Below are 14,969 nucleotides of genomic sequence, written 5' to 3'. Positions count from 1 at the left end.
ATTTGAGTTTGTTAGAGATATTACGGTATGTTATGGCATCCACCCCTAGATTGGACTCCTGTCCCCAGCCAATAAAATTTAAGATAAAATTTTAGCAGTGCAACAGTGGACATCAACGAAGAAAACATTACACTATTAAACTATAAATGTTACAGCTATGAAGAAAACTACAGAGACTTGTTAAGTCCTACTGTAGAAGACAAAAGGCTACAGGTGCAACAAATTGCATTGATTTGCCACATTCAGCTACCTACCTGCTATATAATTCTATTCTCTGCAAGTACGACTCCTTTCACACACTTACTATAAAATTCCTCAAAGCCCTTTTCTATACCTTCTTCATTACAATGATTTTCTTGACAAATTTTCCTTCTGACAAAGGTTATTTTTCCATTCCTCCAACCACTTCCACCATTCCTGCCTTTAACAACTCATACCCATAAACATCCTCAATTGGTGGAAAGCCAATCTTCATGCCCCTCTTCCCTTGAGCAGTACATTTTTTTGAGTATACTGTGCCCCTTTGCTTTACACTGTCAGTCTTACCCAGTACCCAAATCTATTGCCAGGTCTACCAGTCCCTCCAAAAATAAAACTATAATTACTTTGAAACTACTAGTTAAACATAACATGCATCCTTCCTTTAAAAAACGAAGAGTTCATCTCATAATTATTCTAACTTCACTATGTCTATTGAAAGCAGGTGACAGCAACATGAATCTAGGTCCATTAGACATCACTTCTCCAACCAGTTCTTGCACAGCAGCCTCACTACTGACTATCTGAATACTGGAAGCAACATTAATAAAATTCACTTCTGGAAATCTGGTTTATCAGCATACACCCAAAGTACTAGCCATTACTGAATCTGGGTTAAAAAAAGACACACCCCACATTCACCCTTACTTTTCTACCAAATACATTAGTTGCAAAGAGCAAGCATTAACAGTTGGTAAGGAGGTGGAGTTTTACTACTAATAAAAAACAAATAATGCTCATCTATCAAATTCTACAACACCAAACAGCTAATCTGCCTCTAATAAGGGCCCCAACTGGCTCATCATACAAATTATGCTAGGAAGTGAAGTTAAAATTCACATTGCTGTTATTTATGTCCTCCCCCAAGCGTGAATAATGAGGCACTAAAAACGGTCATTAGTCGCACCAAGAGTTACAATTTAGCTTCCAGCATAAATCTTTCACAACTTATGACCAGGCCTAATCCTACCTTGCTCGTTCTTCTTCCCAACATGTCTGACAAGCTACTGCCAACTCCATTAGCAACCACTGTCCCATATATACCACCTGGTCTTCCAAACACAAGAAAATCCTTCTCCAAATTATCTTATAGTTCTACAGAGATATTCTTTCTGAACTCAGTACTTTCTGGACTTACGTCTATAATAGCTCCTATTCTATTTCTGCTACTCCTACACTTTACAATCTTCTCTATTTGATGCAGGATAACCCGCAGTAGTGGTGCTGCGGTAGCATTGTCGCCACACAGCAAGACGTTGTCACGTTCAATTCTCAGTTAGAGCGTCTTCTGTGTCGAGGCATGCGTGAATGGGCGTGCCTTCGTTGAAGGTTGTGCATCAAGGCTGGTAACTCGGCAAGTAAAAATCCACTAAAACACATTAGCGGACCGGAGAGCCTCTGTGGCGACTCCTAACTGGGATAAGCCAAAAGACGCAACACAACAAGACTGTATCCTATCAACAAACACAGACAATAGGGTGCCTCCAATCCGTGGATCTCCGAGAACATCAAAGACCTTAACAAGAGGTGGGATATAGCTTGGCAGCAATGGAAAAAAAAAACTTCCAGCACTGCCATGCATTTAATCTATTTCCAACTGAAAAGGATACTACACTTTATGTAAGCCATGACAGATCACATTACAGTTAAAAGCTACAAACCAAAATCATAGAAATCCCAAAAAATTCTGGAGAGGAATTAAAAGCACTGCCCCTTACAGAGTTTTCCCCCAAACAGTGGCAGGCATAACCTACCAAATTATTTTTGTCCGACACCTTTATCTGATATTTCTCAACCTCCTTCCAGTAATGAACACTTATTTCACAGTAACCCTTCAGATTCACCTTCCCTCATTCTACATAAGCTACTGCAATATCCATTTTTCAACTTCGTCTATCACTATAAAATAGTTTCAAGAACTTCTACAGTCTATTGACAGCACTTATAACCCTTACTCACTATAAAACAGTTTCAAGAACTTCTAGAATCTATTGACAGCACTTATAACCCTTACTTGCACACCAGCTTACCATTCACTCTAATAGACTATGAAGTAATACTAGGTAAACCCCTTACATTCTTATTCAATCCGATTCTCACCACCAACATTTGACTTGAAAATTTTACCCATACTCTAGTTATACCACCTGCAAAATTTCCCCAATCCTACCTTAGCCAATGACTACAGAGCTATCTGTACTCTACCATATGCCCATAAAAATGTTTGAGAAACTCATTTACAAACTACTGCTTGACTACATTAAAACTTACCATAGTTTCTGCAATAAACAGCACAGCTTTTGCACAAACTGTACCATTTACTTTTTCACAGAAAATATATATGGAACAGAGCAAGGTTACAGGAGCTACTACATTCAAGGACTTGGGTAAAGCACTTAATAGTGTTGATCATACTTTACTCTTGCACATACTCTCAAAACATTGGGTTCTTTACTACAGTGATTTTTCCAATTATCTTTTTCAGTGGTCTCATTCTCCTTGGCATCAATAACTACTGTGGTCTTGCACCACTATTAAAGGCATACTACAAGGTTCTGTACTTGGCCCTCTTCTCCCAATTCATTAATCATCTTCCTTGTAACCTTCTACATACCAACTTCATTCTATATGCAGACGATATTGTCTTCACTGCGGCAGTAAGCACCACAGTGAATTCAAAACAGACTTCTCTCCTATTTGGAACTAGCAATCTGGCACCCCACAACAAAAACTTTATAATTACCCAACAATTACCATCACTAATCCTGATGGTAATGCCCTCCCTCAAGTTCAAACGCAAATGTATCCTGGGGTACTACTTGACCCCTCATCTCTCATTCGTCAGACATACTGAAAAGCAATTGAGCAAACTCTTGACTCAACTAAAACTCTTTCATAAAATTTCCAACCTCCTTACCCTGAATGTTCTGACGCCAAGATTAGAATATGCACTTCAAATAACATCTTCATAAAGACAAAATTATTTCTCCTGCAAAGAAAAAGTAAAGTTCTAAGATCTATCCACTTCTCTCCGAAAACACCAATGTACTTCTCTGCCTATGCAAAATGGCTCCATGTATTCTTTGCTTTTGAATACTCTCATTTTCAAAACACTTCATTTTTGCTACTGTCCACCTTTACTCAAGTTGCAAGCAAGAAACCTCACCTACTCACTTCACAGCACTTATGCCATACAACCACAGAGACTTCCCTTCAGTCTACCTGTCACTCGTCTGGCCAGGATAAAACAGACTAACATTCGTGGGTTCAGTTCAAGCAGCTTTATTACACATAAATACATCAGGAAGGAGACTTTGTAACAAACAAACTTATAAACAGACTGCCACACTCATACATGTTAACATTCTGGCTGTTCTCTCAAAACGGCACTGCCGCCTGCATGTGCTCACTATTTATATGCTCGTGCTTACATCTGGGAATGCTTTTTAAAGGTACATACACACACACCGATCTACATCCTCCCTCTTTGAGAAATAGTCCATATACAAAATGGCAGCACTCAATGACATGCAATTTACAGAAACAATCTTCTGACATGCAATTACACAGATCTTCCATCAGCATCTCATCTCTGTAAGGAAATAAGGTTGCACTTCTGGCGGTACACAAGACTACTATGGCAACCATTATATACTGATGAAGTGGTGGAGGTTTTACAAAACTGGATCAGTCTTTGTATGGTCTCTTAGCTCATCAAGTCTCATGGTAGAAAAATATGCAGATCCATGACATCAAAGTCAAAATTCTCTGCATCAAGCTGTTCCATGGTATTTCTGGGCGATCAGGAAAAGGTATCAGCCAGATAAAGAAGTTTAACTTTTGTATAGACCATTTTGAAATTATACTTTTGCAATTTGAGCATCATTCTTTGTAGTCTTGCTGGAGATGAATGCATACGCTTATTTAAAATAGTGACGAGAGGTTGATGGCCAGTTTCTACCTGGATAGCTCAGCCATAAATATAATCATGGAACTTTGAACATGCAAATACTATTGCCAAAAGTTCTCTCTCAATTTTAGCATATTGCATTTCAGTTTGGTAGATGCATAGGCTACTGGTCTGCCCTCTTGGAAGAATAACTGCGCCAAGACCAAATTTTAAAAAATCACAGGAAAAAGTGACTGGTTTATTGACATCATAGGATCATATGAGGTTACAAGGCTATTGGCCCTGGAGTCTTTATAAGCTTAGCCAAGAGTTTAGCCCATGTTTAGACAAGTCAGCACCCAAAGCCCCTGTCCAGCAGGGACACAGGTGGAATCCTAGGGGTGTACTTTCTGTTTTCCATCCAATTATCCAGGTTGCACTTAAAAAGAGATGAGGTACTCTGCTTGACTTGGAGAGGGAGTCTATTCCACAGATGGGGGAGTCTCTGGGACACAAATCTGTCCTGCCAACAAGTCCTATTGATATCACAGACCAGATTGAGGTCGCGCTTATGTGTTGCTCGAGTGGAGCTTGACTTGCAGATATGCAGCAGTTCCCATCAAGGTGAGTCTGAGATCGCTTTCTATGCCAGACAGAGGTCACCTCTGAGGAGTCTGTACGAAATGGAGTAGAGTGACAGGGCTTTTATCCCATCTGTGTAGGACAGATGTTTGAGGCCCTGGATTCTCCTGGTGAAGAACCTCTGTGGTCTCTCCAGCTGCTGCGTGTGCTTTGCGAGGTACAGTATCTTAATGTAGGTGGGGTGGCAATTTTCTGCTTAATGTCTTCAAATGCTTCCTGGTGCTGTTCCAATGAACATCATGTAACATGTTTGCGCGTCAGCTCTCTCAATGGTGCTGTCAACTCACTGAATTCTGGTATAAACTTGCCTAAATAGTTGACCATGGCAAGAAAACACTGCAGAGCTTGAACATTATCTGGTGCTGACATCTCAAAAATGGCTGCTTGCTTGGACGGGTCTAGTCTCAAGCCAGTGCTGGTAAATAAATGACCTACATATGTAACTTCTAGTAGTCTTAACTTGCACTTTAGAGGATTGAGCCTTAAGTTCACGTCACGTGCTCTGTATAGAATTTTCTTAAAGTTTCTGTCATGTTCTGTTTCACCATTGCCTCTAACCAATAAATCATCTACTATTATGGCACAAGGATAACCTGAAAAAATTTGCTCCATTGCATGGTGAAAGACTTTACTTGCGGAATTTATTCCAAATGGCATCCTGAAGAATCTATACCTGCCAAATGGGGTACTGAAAGTAGTCAATAATGAGGATTTGTGATCAGGCATCACTTCCCAAAATGCACTTTTTGCATCCAAGACAGAAAAAACTGTGGCATTTGGTATTAGGGCTGCAACTTCCTAGACTGTACGCACTGGATGATGCGGTCTTTTAAATGCTTTGTTCAAATCTCTTGGATAAATGCATATTCTGATTTCGTCTCGGACTTTCTTGTGGACTGCTACCATGGATGACACCCATTCATTTGGTTCTGTAACTGGACAAATTACACCTTGCTGCACCATTTTATCCAAATGAGCTTTGGCTTTATCCTGCATAGCTATCAGAACCTTTCTTGCTGGTCTGACCACTGAGAAATTCTCCCAGACAGGGATTAGCCCTTAAATTACTAGACTGGTAGCCAACTGGCTACCAGACAGAAGACAAACTGTCAAAACTGGTGACTCCACCTCCACCAGTAGACCTGCTACCAGTGGAATACCACAGGGGTCTGTGTTGGGCCCCTACCTAATTCTCAGAAGTCCAGGCCAAAGTACACGGCCTTTGGCTCAATAAGTTCACAGATGATTGCAAACTGGAATGAATCGCAGAGTACCCCAACAATGTCAACATATTACAAAGAAAGGCTAACATAAACAAATGATTTGGTGCCAAAGCCATGGTCTAAAACTAAATGCAAAAAAATGCAGTATTATTCCCTTTGGCAAAATGGAACTCCCTACAAATTACAATATTCACAGCCCCCCCCCCCCCCAGTGTTCCACCCCAGTAGTGCGAAACATGGGAGTACACACTGACAGCAATCTGAACTTTGACCACCAAGTTTACACAGTGGTAAGGAAAACCTTCTAAGCAGGGCATCTCATAAGTAAGGACACAGCATCCAGGTCAAGGGATGTTGCAACTCCACTGTGGCATCAGAGCACTAACAGAGTATAATGCACCCTTTTGCATGCATCTCATCAGACGCCTGCAGCAGCTGGAGAGACCGCAGAGGTTTCTCACTAAGAAAATGCAGGGATTCTAAACTATGACCTACAAGGACAAGCTGAAATCCCTGTAACTTTACTCTGTCTCTTATAGGCTGCTGAGAGTTGATTTGTGCCTGGCCTATAGGGCAATCTCCAACACTGCCCAAATGGAAATGATGCACATCCGCAAGTCAAATGGCACAAGAGTCACTCGATCTAGGGATCTCATCCTAGGTTGCGACATTAACTGAACAAGCTGGAGAGACAGATGAGTCTCCCAGAGACTGCCACTTCTCTGGAATAGACTTCCTACTCGGTGTTCCTCACTGACCCTATTCAAACGCAACCTAGATAACTGGATTGGAGACTGCAAATTCGCCCCTGGGGTGGCACCTATGTCCCTCACAGACAGGGGTAGCCAGTGTTATTCACAGACCCGCTCTGTTCATAAATTCGTTCTGCAAACCACTCAAAAAGAACAAATGGAGATAGTTGGGATTAACATGGCTAGGCTTGTAAAGGCTCTAAGGCAGCTAGCCTAGTAACCTCCTATGAACCTGTAAACCTATATCATGCAACTCCACTACATATAACAAGCAAGCTGCATGGGAGTCTTTATATGGAATTTGTTTTTCACACAGACACTTCCCCTTTCTCCAAGACATAAAAAACTATTTTTTTTTTCACAAATTTTACACAGAAATTTTAAACAAAAATGAGCACAAATGTTCAAACAAGCTGACCACTAAAAGAGTGAATCTGCAATGAAGACAAAGTCTGACTGAAGTCTTCAATGGCAAGAAAGTTCTGAAGTTTGGCACCTCTACGTCTGCCTTTATTCCAGCATAGCCTCAAGCTTCCTTGGACAAGTGGTGCTCATGGAAGGCACCCAAAAGGTTTTGTATACTGTCTGCATGTCCTGTCTTTGACAGGATATGTCCCATATAACTATATGCTACTGCAACAGTGATCTAATGACGAATAACCACTAAAAATGCTGGCAAAAAAACTGGAGCTTCATTCACTGAGCTGTTTAACAGATATGTACTTCTCTTCGCTACAACGGCACAGGTAAAAGTGCAAGTGCACCATTAAGGCATGGTACCCCCCCCCCCCCTCCCAAATATTCTGGCATGCAATTCTGATCTGAACATCTGCTTGTGCTATGCCTCAGCATTGCCAAAATGAATTTATTTAGGAATCAGGAGAAGAGGCACATAAACATCATGTGCACACTACTACTAAGCTAAGTGCAAAGAAACTTTTGAATTGTGATCACCTACTGCTCCTTAAAAAAAAAAAAACAGGAAGATTAACTGGTCCACAATATACCTTTTCATACCAATACCACTATTTTGGAGCTTCAAAACAGGGCAACTAAAAACTTTCCAACCAGCTACAAACATACAAAACAGGGGAAACTAGGGAAAAACACATTCCAGGATGTTAACCTGATTAACTCATTCCCTCCAGTACAGCTCTTTTGAGTGTGCACCTTTAACTCCAGTGGGTGTGGCTTTAGCCTTTAAAAAAATGAACTTATCACCTTACAGTTCTAACAACTACTCATTGACACAGGTTATACATCAATTCATTTGTGATTTTCATCATGTATGCTTCAACATAAAATATTCTGATACTTTGTATGTAGCATAGTTTTGGAATTATTAATACAAATATGAACAAGCAATATTTGATGCCTGGAGGAGCAGCAGGAGGTAACTGCAGAAACGCCTGGAGGAGCACTCGGCTGTAATTTAAACACAAAAAAGGAGAAGGCTTTTTGTTCAAAGTAATTCACTGTTGTATATCTGTAGGCATTTTGCAGATGGATAGCTAACCAGAGTAGAACATACACTGAGTAAACACATCCTTAAAAATCAAGTAATAAAAATGCCAAGTATTGGCAATCCCCGGTTTAAGAACAAGATCAGTTTTTTAGTCTGTCCTTAAGTCAAATTTGTATGCAAGTCGAAACACGAACATGGAGTTTTCTACTGTACTGCATTACAGTAGAACGTTCCATACAAAAAAAAAAAATGTAAAACTTACCTTTTTTAAGCTATACTAAACATTTCTGTACTACAGGCATCACCCACAAATGTTTTCCACTCTTTCCTGAACTTTCAGACCTCTGGCAGACTTCCTAATGTCACCTAGACCCTAGTGAGCCACAATGTCATTTGCCCATTCTACTGTACAGCACAGCAAGTGCTTCAATACTGTGTACTGTACAAGCCAGCAGTCTTGACCAATCAGATCGCAAAAACAGCAATCTCTGAACCAATCGGATCTCTTGTTTTCTGTGAAGCTGGATGTAACTGCTCTAACAACACGTGCAAGCAACTTCACAAATGGGGAAAAGGAAAGTACAACAGAATTCTTCATTTTAAGTTAAGAGTTTGGCAACTTCAAACATTTTATTTATTTTCACATTACTTCCGAAATTGTGGCAGCCCGTTCTTATCTATGGGACGTCTGCAAGTCAGACGTCTGTAACTCGGGGACTGCTTGCAATCCTTCTTTGAACTTTAAACTGTCAGCTTTATTCAAGGTAATGACTGCTTCCATCCATCAGACTTCATAAGATAAAATATTTCTTAATCGTATCTGATGAAGTCTAACAAACAAAAGCAGTCACTACCTTGAATAAACCACACAATTTAAAGCTCAAAGAACGATTGCTTTGCATTTTTATTACTTGGTTTTTGACGATGTGTATATTCAGTGTACATTCTACTCTGATTAGCTGTCCAGCCGCAAAATACCTACAGGAATACAACAATGGATTACTTTGAATGAAAAGGCTTTTCATTTTACTTGCTGGTGCTGGGAAGAACCAGCTACTACACCAGGTATGGAGAGCCTATAAGGGGATCTACTCTACAAAAAGTAGCCTAAACTTGTTGATAGGACGTTAACTTTGGGTACAATGGAGACATCTTTAAAAACGGGAAAAGTACAAAAAGCTGCAACACCACAATGGAAATCTGCATCTTCCTTCACTAGAATTTCTGCCAAAACAACTGATTTCCCAGCTTAGCAGATTCGCAGACCACCTATAAAAGCTTTTCTCAAATATGAAATGGTTAGCAGACATGGTAGGATTTTATTTATGCAGCTCAATATCAGGTTTAGGAAAAGGCAAACTACACTTTCAGTTACAAACCAATTACCCTCATCTTCCTTATAAGGAGTTTGGTATTTGGCTAGTGTCCAGTACATAATTTTTTTCTTGCTCATGCTTGCCTCCAGTTTTATAACCAAGTGAATAATACCAGCTTAAAAATGGTGCGAGTACTGGTCATGTTAAATGAAGTGCTACTTGACCTGTAAGCATCCTGTATCCAAAGTAAAGTGCTACCACAAGGACTGCAAACACAGACACTGAAGCCAGAGCAATGACAACGGTCTCTTCTTTGAAGAGGAAATCACGTGGACCTATAACAGAAACAAAAAATACACTGTTAACAACAGTTACCAATATGTTAATACATAATAATTTTCATGAAGAAAATGACTAAACATGGTCAAAGCTCAGTATTAAGTGTCAATACAGAATGTTACCAGGCATTCTAAGTAGGTTGTTTACAAAGCCAAGACATTTTTTTCCAAACATGGCAGACACAGACACAGTGTTAAGTTCCACTTTAATCCTTTATGCACATATTCTGCTAAGTATCATGGACTATCAACAAGGACATAGGTGACCTTTACATTTTTGACCTGACCCAGGTTGGCTTCTTTAAGGGTAGATCATGTTTATTGAATATGGTGGAGTTCAAAAATGACACCAAAGCCCTGGATGAAGGCAAAACAATACACACTGCCTATCTTGACTTAGTCAAGGCTTTTGATGCAATTCCCCATTCAGGTATGACAGACTCTCCCAGCTGGGGATTAACCCATATGTCACTAGATGGGTAGCCAACTGACTCACAGAGAGAAAACATACTGTCAAAGTTGGGAGATTCCACCTCTACCAGTAGACCAGTTACCAGTGGTGTAGTACAAGGATCTGTGCTGGGCCCTCTACTGTCTGGAATCTACTTCTCAGAATTCCAGGTGAAAGTAGATGGCCTGTAGCTTAAGTTCACTTATGATTGCAAACTGGGCACAATCACAGATTCCCCGAACGATGTTAACATATTAAAAAAACACGCTAACCCACACAAAAGATTGGTGCCAAAGCCACAGACTAAAGCTAAATGCAAAAAAAAGTGCATTATTATCCCCTTTGGCAAACAGGAAGTCCCTGCATATTACACTATTGACTGCACAGCCTCCCCTCCAAGCTCAAACCCAGGTTGATGATAATGTCAACTTCGATCACCATGTCACCACAGTGATGAGGAAAGCCTTTTATGTTGCACATCTCATAAGTTAGGGCATCGCATCAAAGTCTAAGAATGTTTTATAACTCCTCTGTACTAGACCCTCATCAGACCACTAAGAGTACAATGCTCCCTATTGCATATACCTCACCAGACACCTGCAGCAGCTGGCAGACCACAGAGGTTTCTCACCAAGAAAATTCAGGGCCTCCAAAATGAGACCTACATGGAAAGACTGAAAGCTCTGTCACTGTACTCTATTCTACAGGTTGCTGAAGGGAACTTGTGTCTGGCCTATAGAGCAGTCTCTGACCCTACCCTAATGGAAATGATGTACATCTGCAAATCAAATGGAACAAGAGAGTCGCTCACTCCAGGGATCTCAAACTAGCCTGTGACATTAACAGGACATGCTGGAGAGACAGCTACATCTCCCAGAGACTGGCGCTCCTCTGGAATAAATTCCCAATTTGTATGAAGCAGAGCTCCTCCATAATCTTAGGGCCACTAGCCTAGTAAACTACTATGACCCTATAATCTAAGCCAACAACATGCATACTTGGCCCTGTACATAAAATATGCAAGGAAATGCTTATCCTGATTGGTTGGAGCTTAACCTAAGTTGTACTCACAGCTTTAGAAACACAAACCAATAAAAGTTCATTGCTTTGGAGATAGAAACCAATTGCTAGTAAACTAGGTAAACCAGTGCATATATTCTGTAAGCTATTCTCTCATATTTTGCATTTATTTTTCTGATTTTCTGATAACTGTTTCACCCTATTTAGGATCTCATGAAAGTGGCGCCTCATCCTTTCAACAAAGGAAGTAAGAAAAAGTAGTAATCCAGTATGGAAATGCCAGTCGATTGCAGGACACAAGTGCTTGTACCCTTACAAACAAGAAAAAAGAGTTATGTACTTACCATAGCTTGGCATCTGTGTTATCCTATGTCGCTATTCATCACGGTTGGGTATAGAATCTGACACTGGATCTGAGCAGGCAACCTATCAGACAGATCCTAGGCTCGAGTTCCTTCCACTCCCATAATCCCTTGCTGCCCTCTAACCCCCCCCCCCCAGATCGAGTTTTCCCTAGAGCCAGAAAACAGCTAAGGAAGACCTTAACCAGTAGACAAGACATCTGCACTTCTAAGTCCCATAGGACAGGGGGAAGGAGGGAGGGATTGCGGATGAATAGTGACACAGGATGACATAAATGCCAAGTTATGGTAAGTGCATAACTCTTTATCTGATATTATCCATGTCACTATTCCCCACGCTTTTGTCAGAGTCCCCAGCTATCATAAAACTCTGGGGTGGCCTCATGGAAGGACATGCCAAAGAAAGTACAGTTGTGTACACTTACCATAAATGTAGATGTTCGAGTGTATTCGCTGTTGTAGTCATCACACTTGGGTTATCTGCCTGAAGGTAGCCCTCAGTTGGCCCGAATACCAGAGTCTTGGGATTTCTGCGTCGGATGCTGTCGCTGCTTCTGACATCAGGTCGTCAGGGCTATAAAACATGCACCTGATGCCATTACATCAGTTTTTCTTGCCATAGATGTCAGGAGCCCCCAAAATAGGAAGCTATTACATGGTATGGAACGGTTTACTATTGAAAATGCGAACGGCACTTGGGCGACAGTCGGATAGTCGAACGTATAAGGTCGTAAACACGGATATCTAAGACATAATAATCAATCTAGAAACGGTTTTAACATGGGTCGAGGTAGGGAAGATGTTTGTAGTAGGGAATAATACTGAACACCTACCTCGACCCATGTTAAAACCGTTCCTAGATTGATTATTTTGTCTTCGACATCCTTGTTTACGACCTTATACGTTCGACTATCCGACTGTCGCCCAAGTGCCGTTCGCATTTTCAATAGTAAACCGTATGGAACACCTCCTTTAAAAAGTAAATACCCCTGCCATAAAAGATGGCCATAAAGAGGATAGGTAGAAATGATATAGGAAACCAGGGGGATGGAGGGATGAAACCAGGACAGGATACATTCGAACATCCACATTTATGTTAAGTGCACACAACTGTACTATGCTCTTTGTGTTTCACTGCTGCAGTCATCACACTTGGGTTGATTCCCAAAGCTGAGGAAGGGTGGAGGCAGTCAAGACATATTGGGGCTGGCTAACAGGCCTTGTTAAGACTGCTGTAGCCAATCCAGCTCTGGATTTAGAAAAAATAGGCAAGTGGTAATGCTTGGTGAAGGTGTGTACAGAACCCCAGGTTGCAGCATCCAGGATGTCCCTGGTGGAGGCCCCCCTGAGAAATGCTGTAGAGCTTGAAGTAGCTCAAGTGGAATGAGTTCTGATCCCCAGAGGGGTAGGTTTTCCATGGTGCTTGTAGCAGAAATGGATGCAGTGTGCTATCCATTTGGAAATGGTTTGCTTCGAAATGGCCTTGCACTCTGCCCCTGTAGCAAAGCTGACTAGTAGCTGGTCAGATTTTCTGAAAGGCATAGTCCTGTCAAGGTAGAACCTGAGCTGTCTGTGCACGTCCAAGGAATGCAGGATCCTTTCCCCTCTATTCTGAGGATTAGGGAAAAAGGTTGGCAAATGGATGGATTGGTTTAAAGCCAAACTGGATACCACCTTGGGCATAAAGGAAGGGTTAGTCCTGGGGGAAACCCTGTCAGCATGGAAAATAATGAAGGGCTCCACCACCATTAGTGCCTGTAACGCAGACACTCTTTTTGCTGAAGTAATAGCTAGAAGTAAGGCTGTTTTCCAAGAGAGGAATTTTAACTCTGCTGAAGCAGCAGGTTCAAAAGGGGGAAAGTGTGAGCTTTCCCAGTACAAAGTTAAGGTCCCAGGCCGGGGTGGGAGCTTTCCTAGGGAGCCTTAAATTGTTAGCTCCTCTCACGAACTGCTTGATGAGAGGGTGAGAAAAGAGAGGAGGCTCAGTATTATAATGAGCTGAGATAGCAGAGGCATGAATCTTAATGGATGAGAAGGACAGGCCTCTGTGGAGCAGCTCTGCTAGGTAATCAAGGATTTGAGGTAAGTTGGGTACAGCTGTGTCCTTTCCTTGAGACCGACTCCAAGAACAATATATTTTCCACTTTTCGGCATAGGATTTCCTAGTACTAGGCCTTCTGGCTTCAAGGATGACATCCAGCACCTGTTTGCTGAGGGATGCTGTTGGTGTATTCATGAGAAGCCAGGTTGCAAGGTTTAGGGTTTTCAGCTGTGGATGCAAAATCTGTCCCTCCTGCTGAGACAGCAGGGAAGGTGTCTGATGTAGGTGCCAGGGTGGCACTGCTATCAGACTGCATAGGAGTAGGTACCAGTGCTGGCGTGGCCAGTCTGGTGCAATAAGGATTGCCCTTGGCCTGTCCTGTTTGATCTTGAGTAGTACTCTTGAGAGGAGGGGCAGAGGAGGAAAGGCATAAATTGAGAGGTTTTCCCCATGTAAAGGATAGGGTGTCCACCTTCCAGGCTCTGCTGTGAGGGTTCCTAGTGCAAAGTTTGTTCAATTGGTGGTTTTGGGGGAAGGCAAAAAGGTCTACCTCCGGAGTTCCCCACCTCTGGGTTAGATGTTTGAATGAGATGGGTTCCAGTTTCCACTAGTGAGGGTCCAGTAGATTTCTGCTTAAGTTGTTTGCCAGTGAATTTTGCTTGTCTGGTAGGAGTTGAGCTTGTAGGTGCACTTGGATGCCTCCTATCTCTGTGTTCCACAGAGCCATGGCTAACCTGCGGAGTGGGTAAGAATGAGTCCTGCCCTGCTTGTTTATGTAGCACATAACTGTGGTGTTGTCCGTCTTTATCAGGAGCTGTCCTGGAAGGATAAGGTGTTTGAAGACTGTCAAGAGCATTCTGTACAGCTAGCATCTCTTTTTGACTGACATGCAGGTGAATTTGTTCTGGACTCTATTTGCCTTGAATACATTTGCCTGCCATGTGAGCCCCCCATGCACAGTCTGATGCATCTGTTGTCAGGGTTTGGGCAGCGAGGGGTTGAGTGAAAGAAGTCCCATGTTGTGGTTGCATGCTTCTGCCCACCAAAGGAACTCTGCCCTTAGACAAGGTATGATAGGAATCACTGTTTCCAGGTCCTGAGAATGCTGACACCAGAGACTTTTTAAGTAACATTGAAGTTTCCTCATATGCAGTCTTGCACATGGAATTAGCAGAATGCATGAGCCCATGAACCCTAGGGCTTGCAGTATTT

The 14,969-nt window shown here is 41.8% G+C and overlaps 1 protein-coding gene across 1 annotated transcript in view; it reads right to left on the bottom strand.

The window, feature by feature from the left end:
- BMPR2 (bone morphogenetic protein receptor type 2) overlaps positions 1-14,969 on the bottom strand; it is a 1,499,742-nt gene that overhangs the window by 648,933 nt on the left and 835,840 nt on the right. Inside the window, exon 4 of the mRNA XM_044075094.1 lies at positions 9,770-9,880. Within this exon, the coding sequence (XP_043931029.1) occupies positions 9,770-9,880 (111 nt within the window). The remainder of the gene's footprint in view (positions 1-9,769; positions 9,881-14,969) is intronic.

This window comes from Protopterus annectens, chromosome 6.part0 (genome assembly GCF_019279795.1).
Source record: "Protopterus annectens isolate FY-2018-M chromosome 6.part0, PAN1.0, whole genome shotgun sequence".
NCBI classification, from domain to species: domain Eukaryota; kingdom Metazoa; phylum Chordata; order Ceratodontiformes; family Protopteridae; genus Protopterus; species Protopterus annectens.
This window is presented reverse-complemented; position numbering and strand designations above follow the sequence as displayed.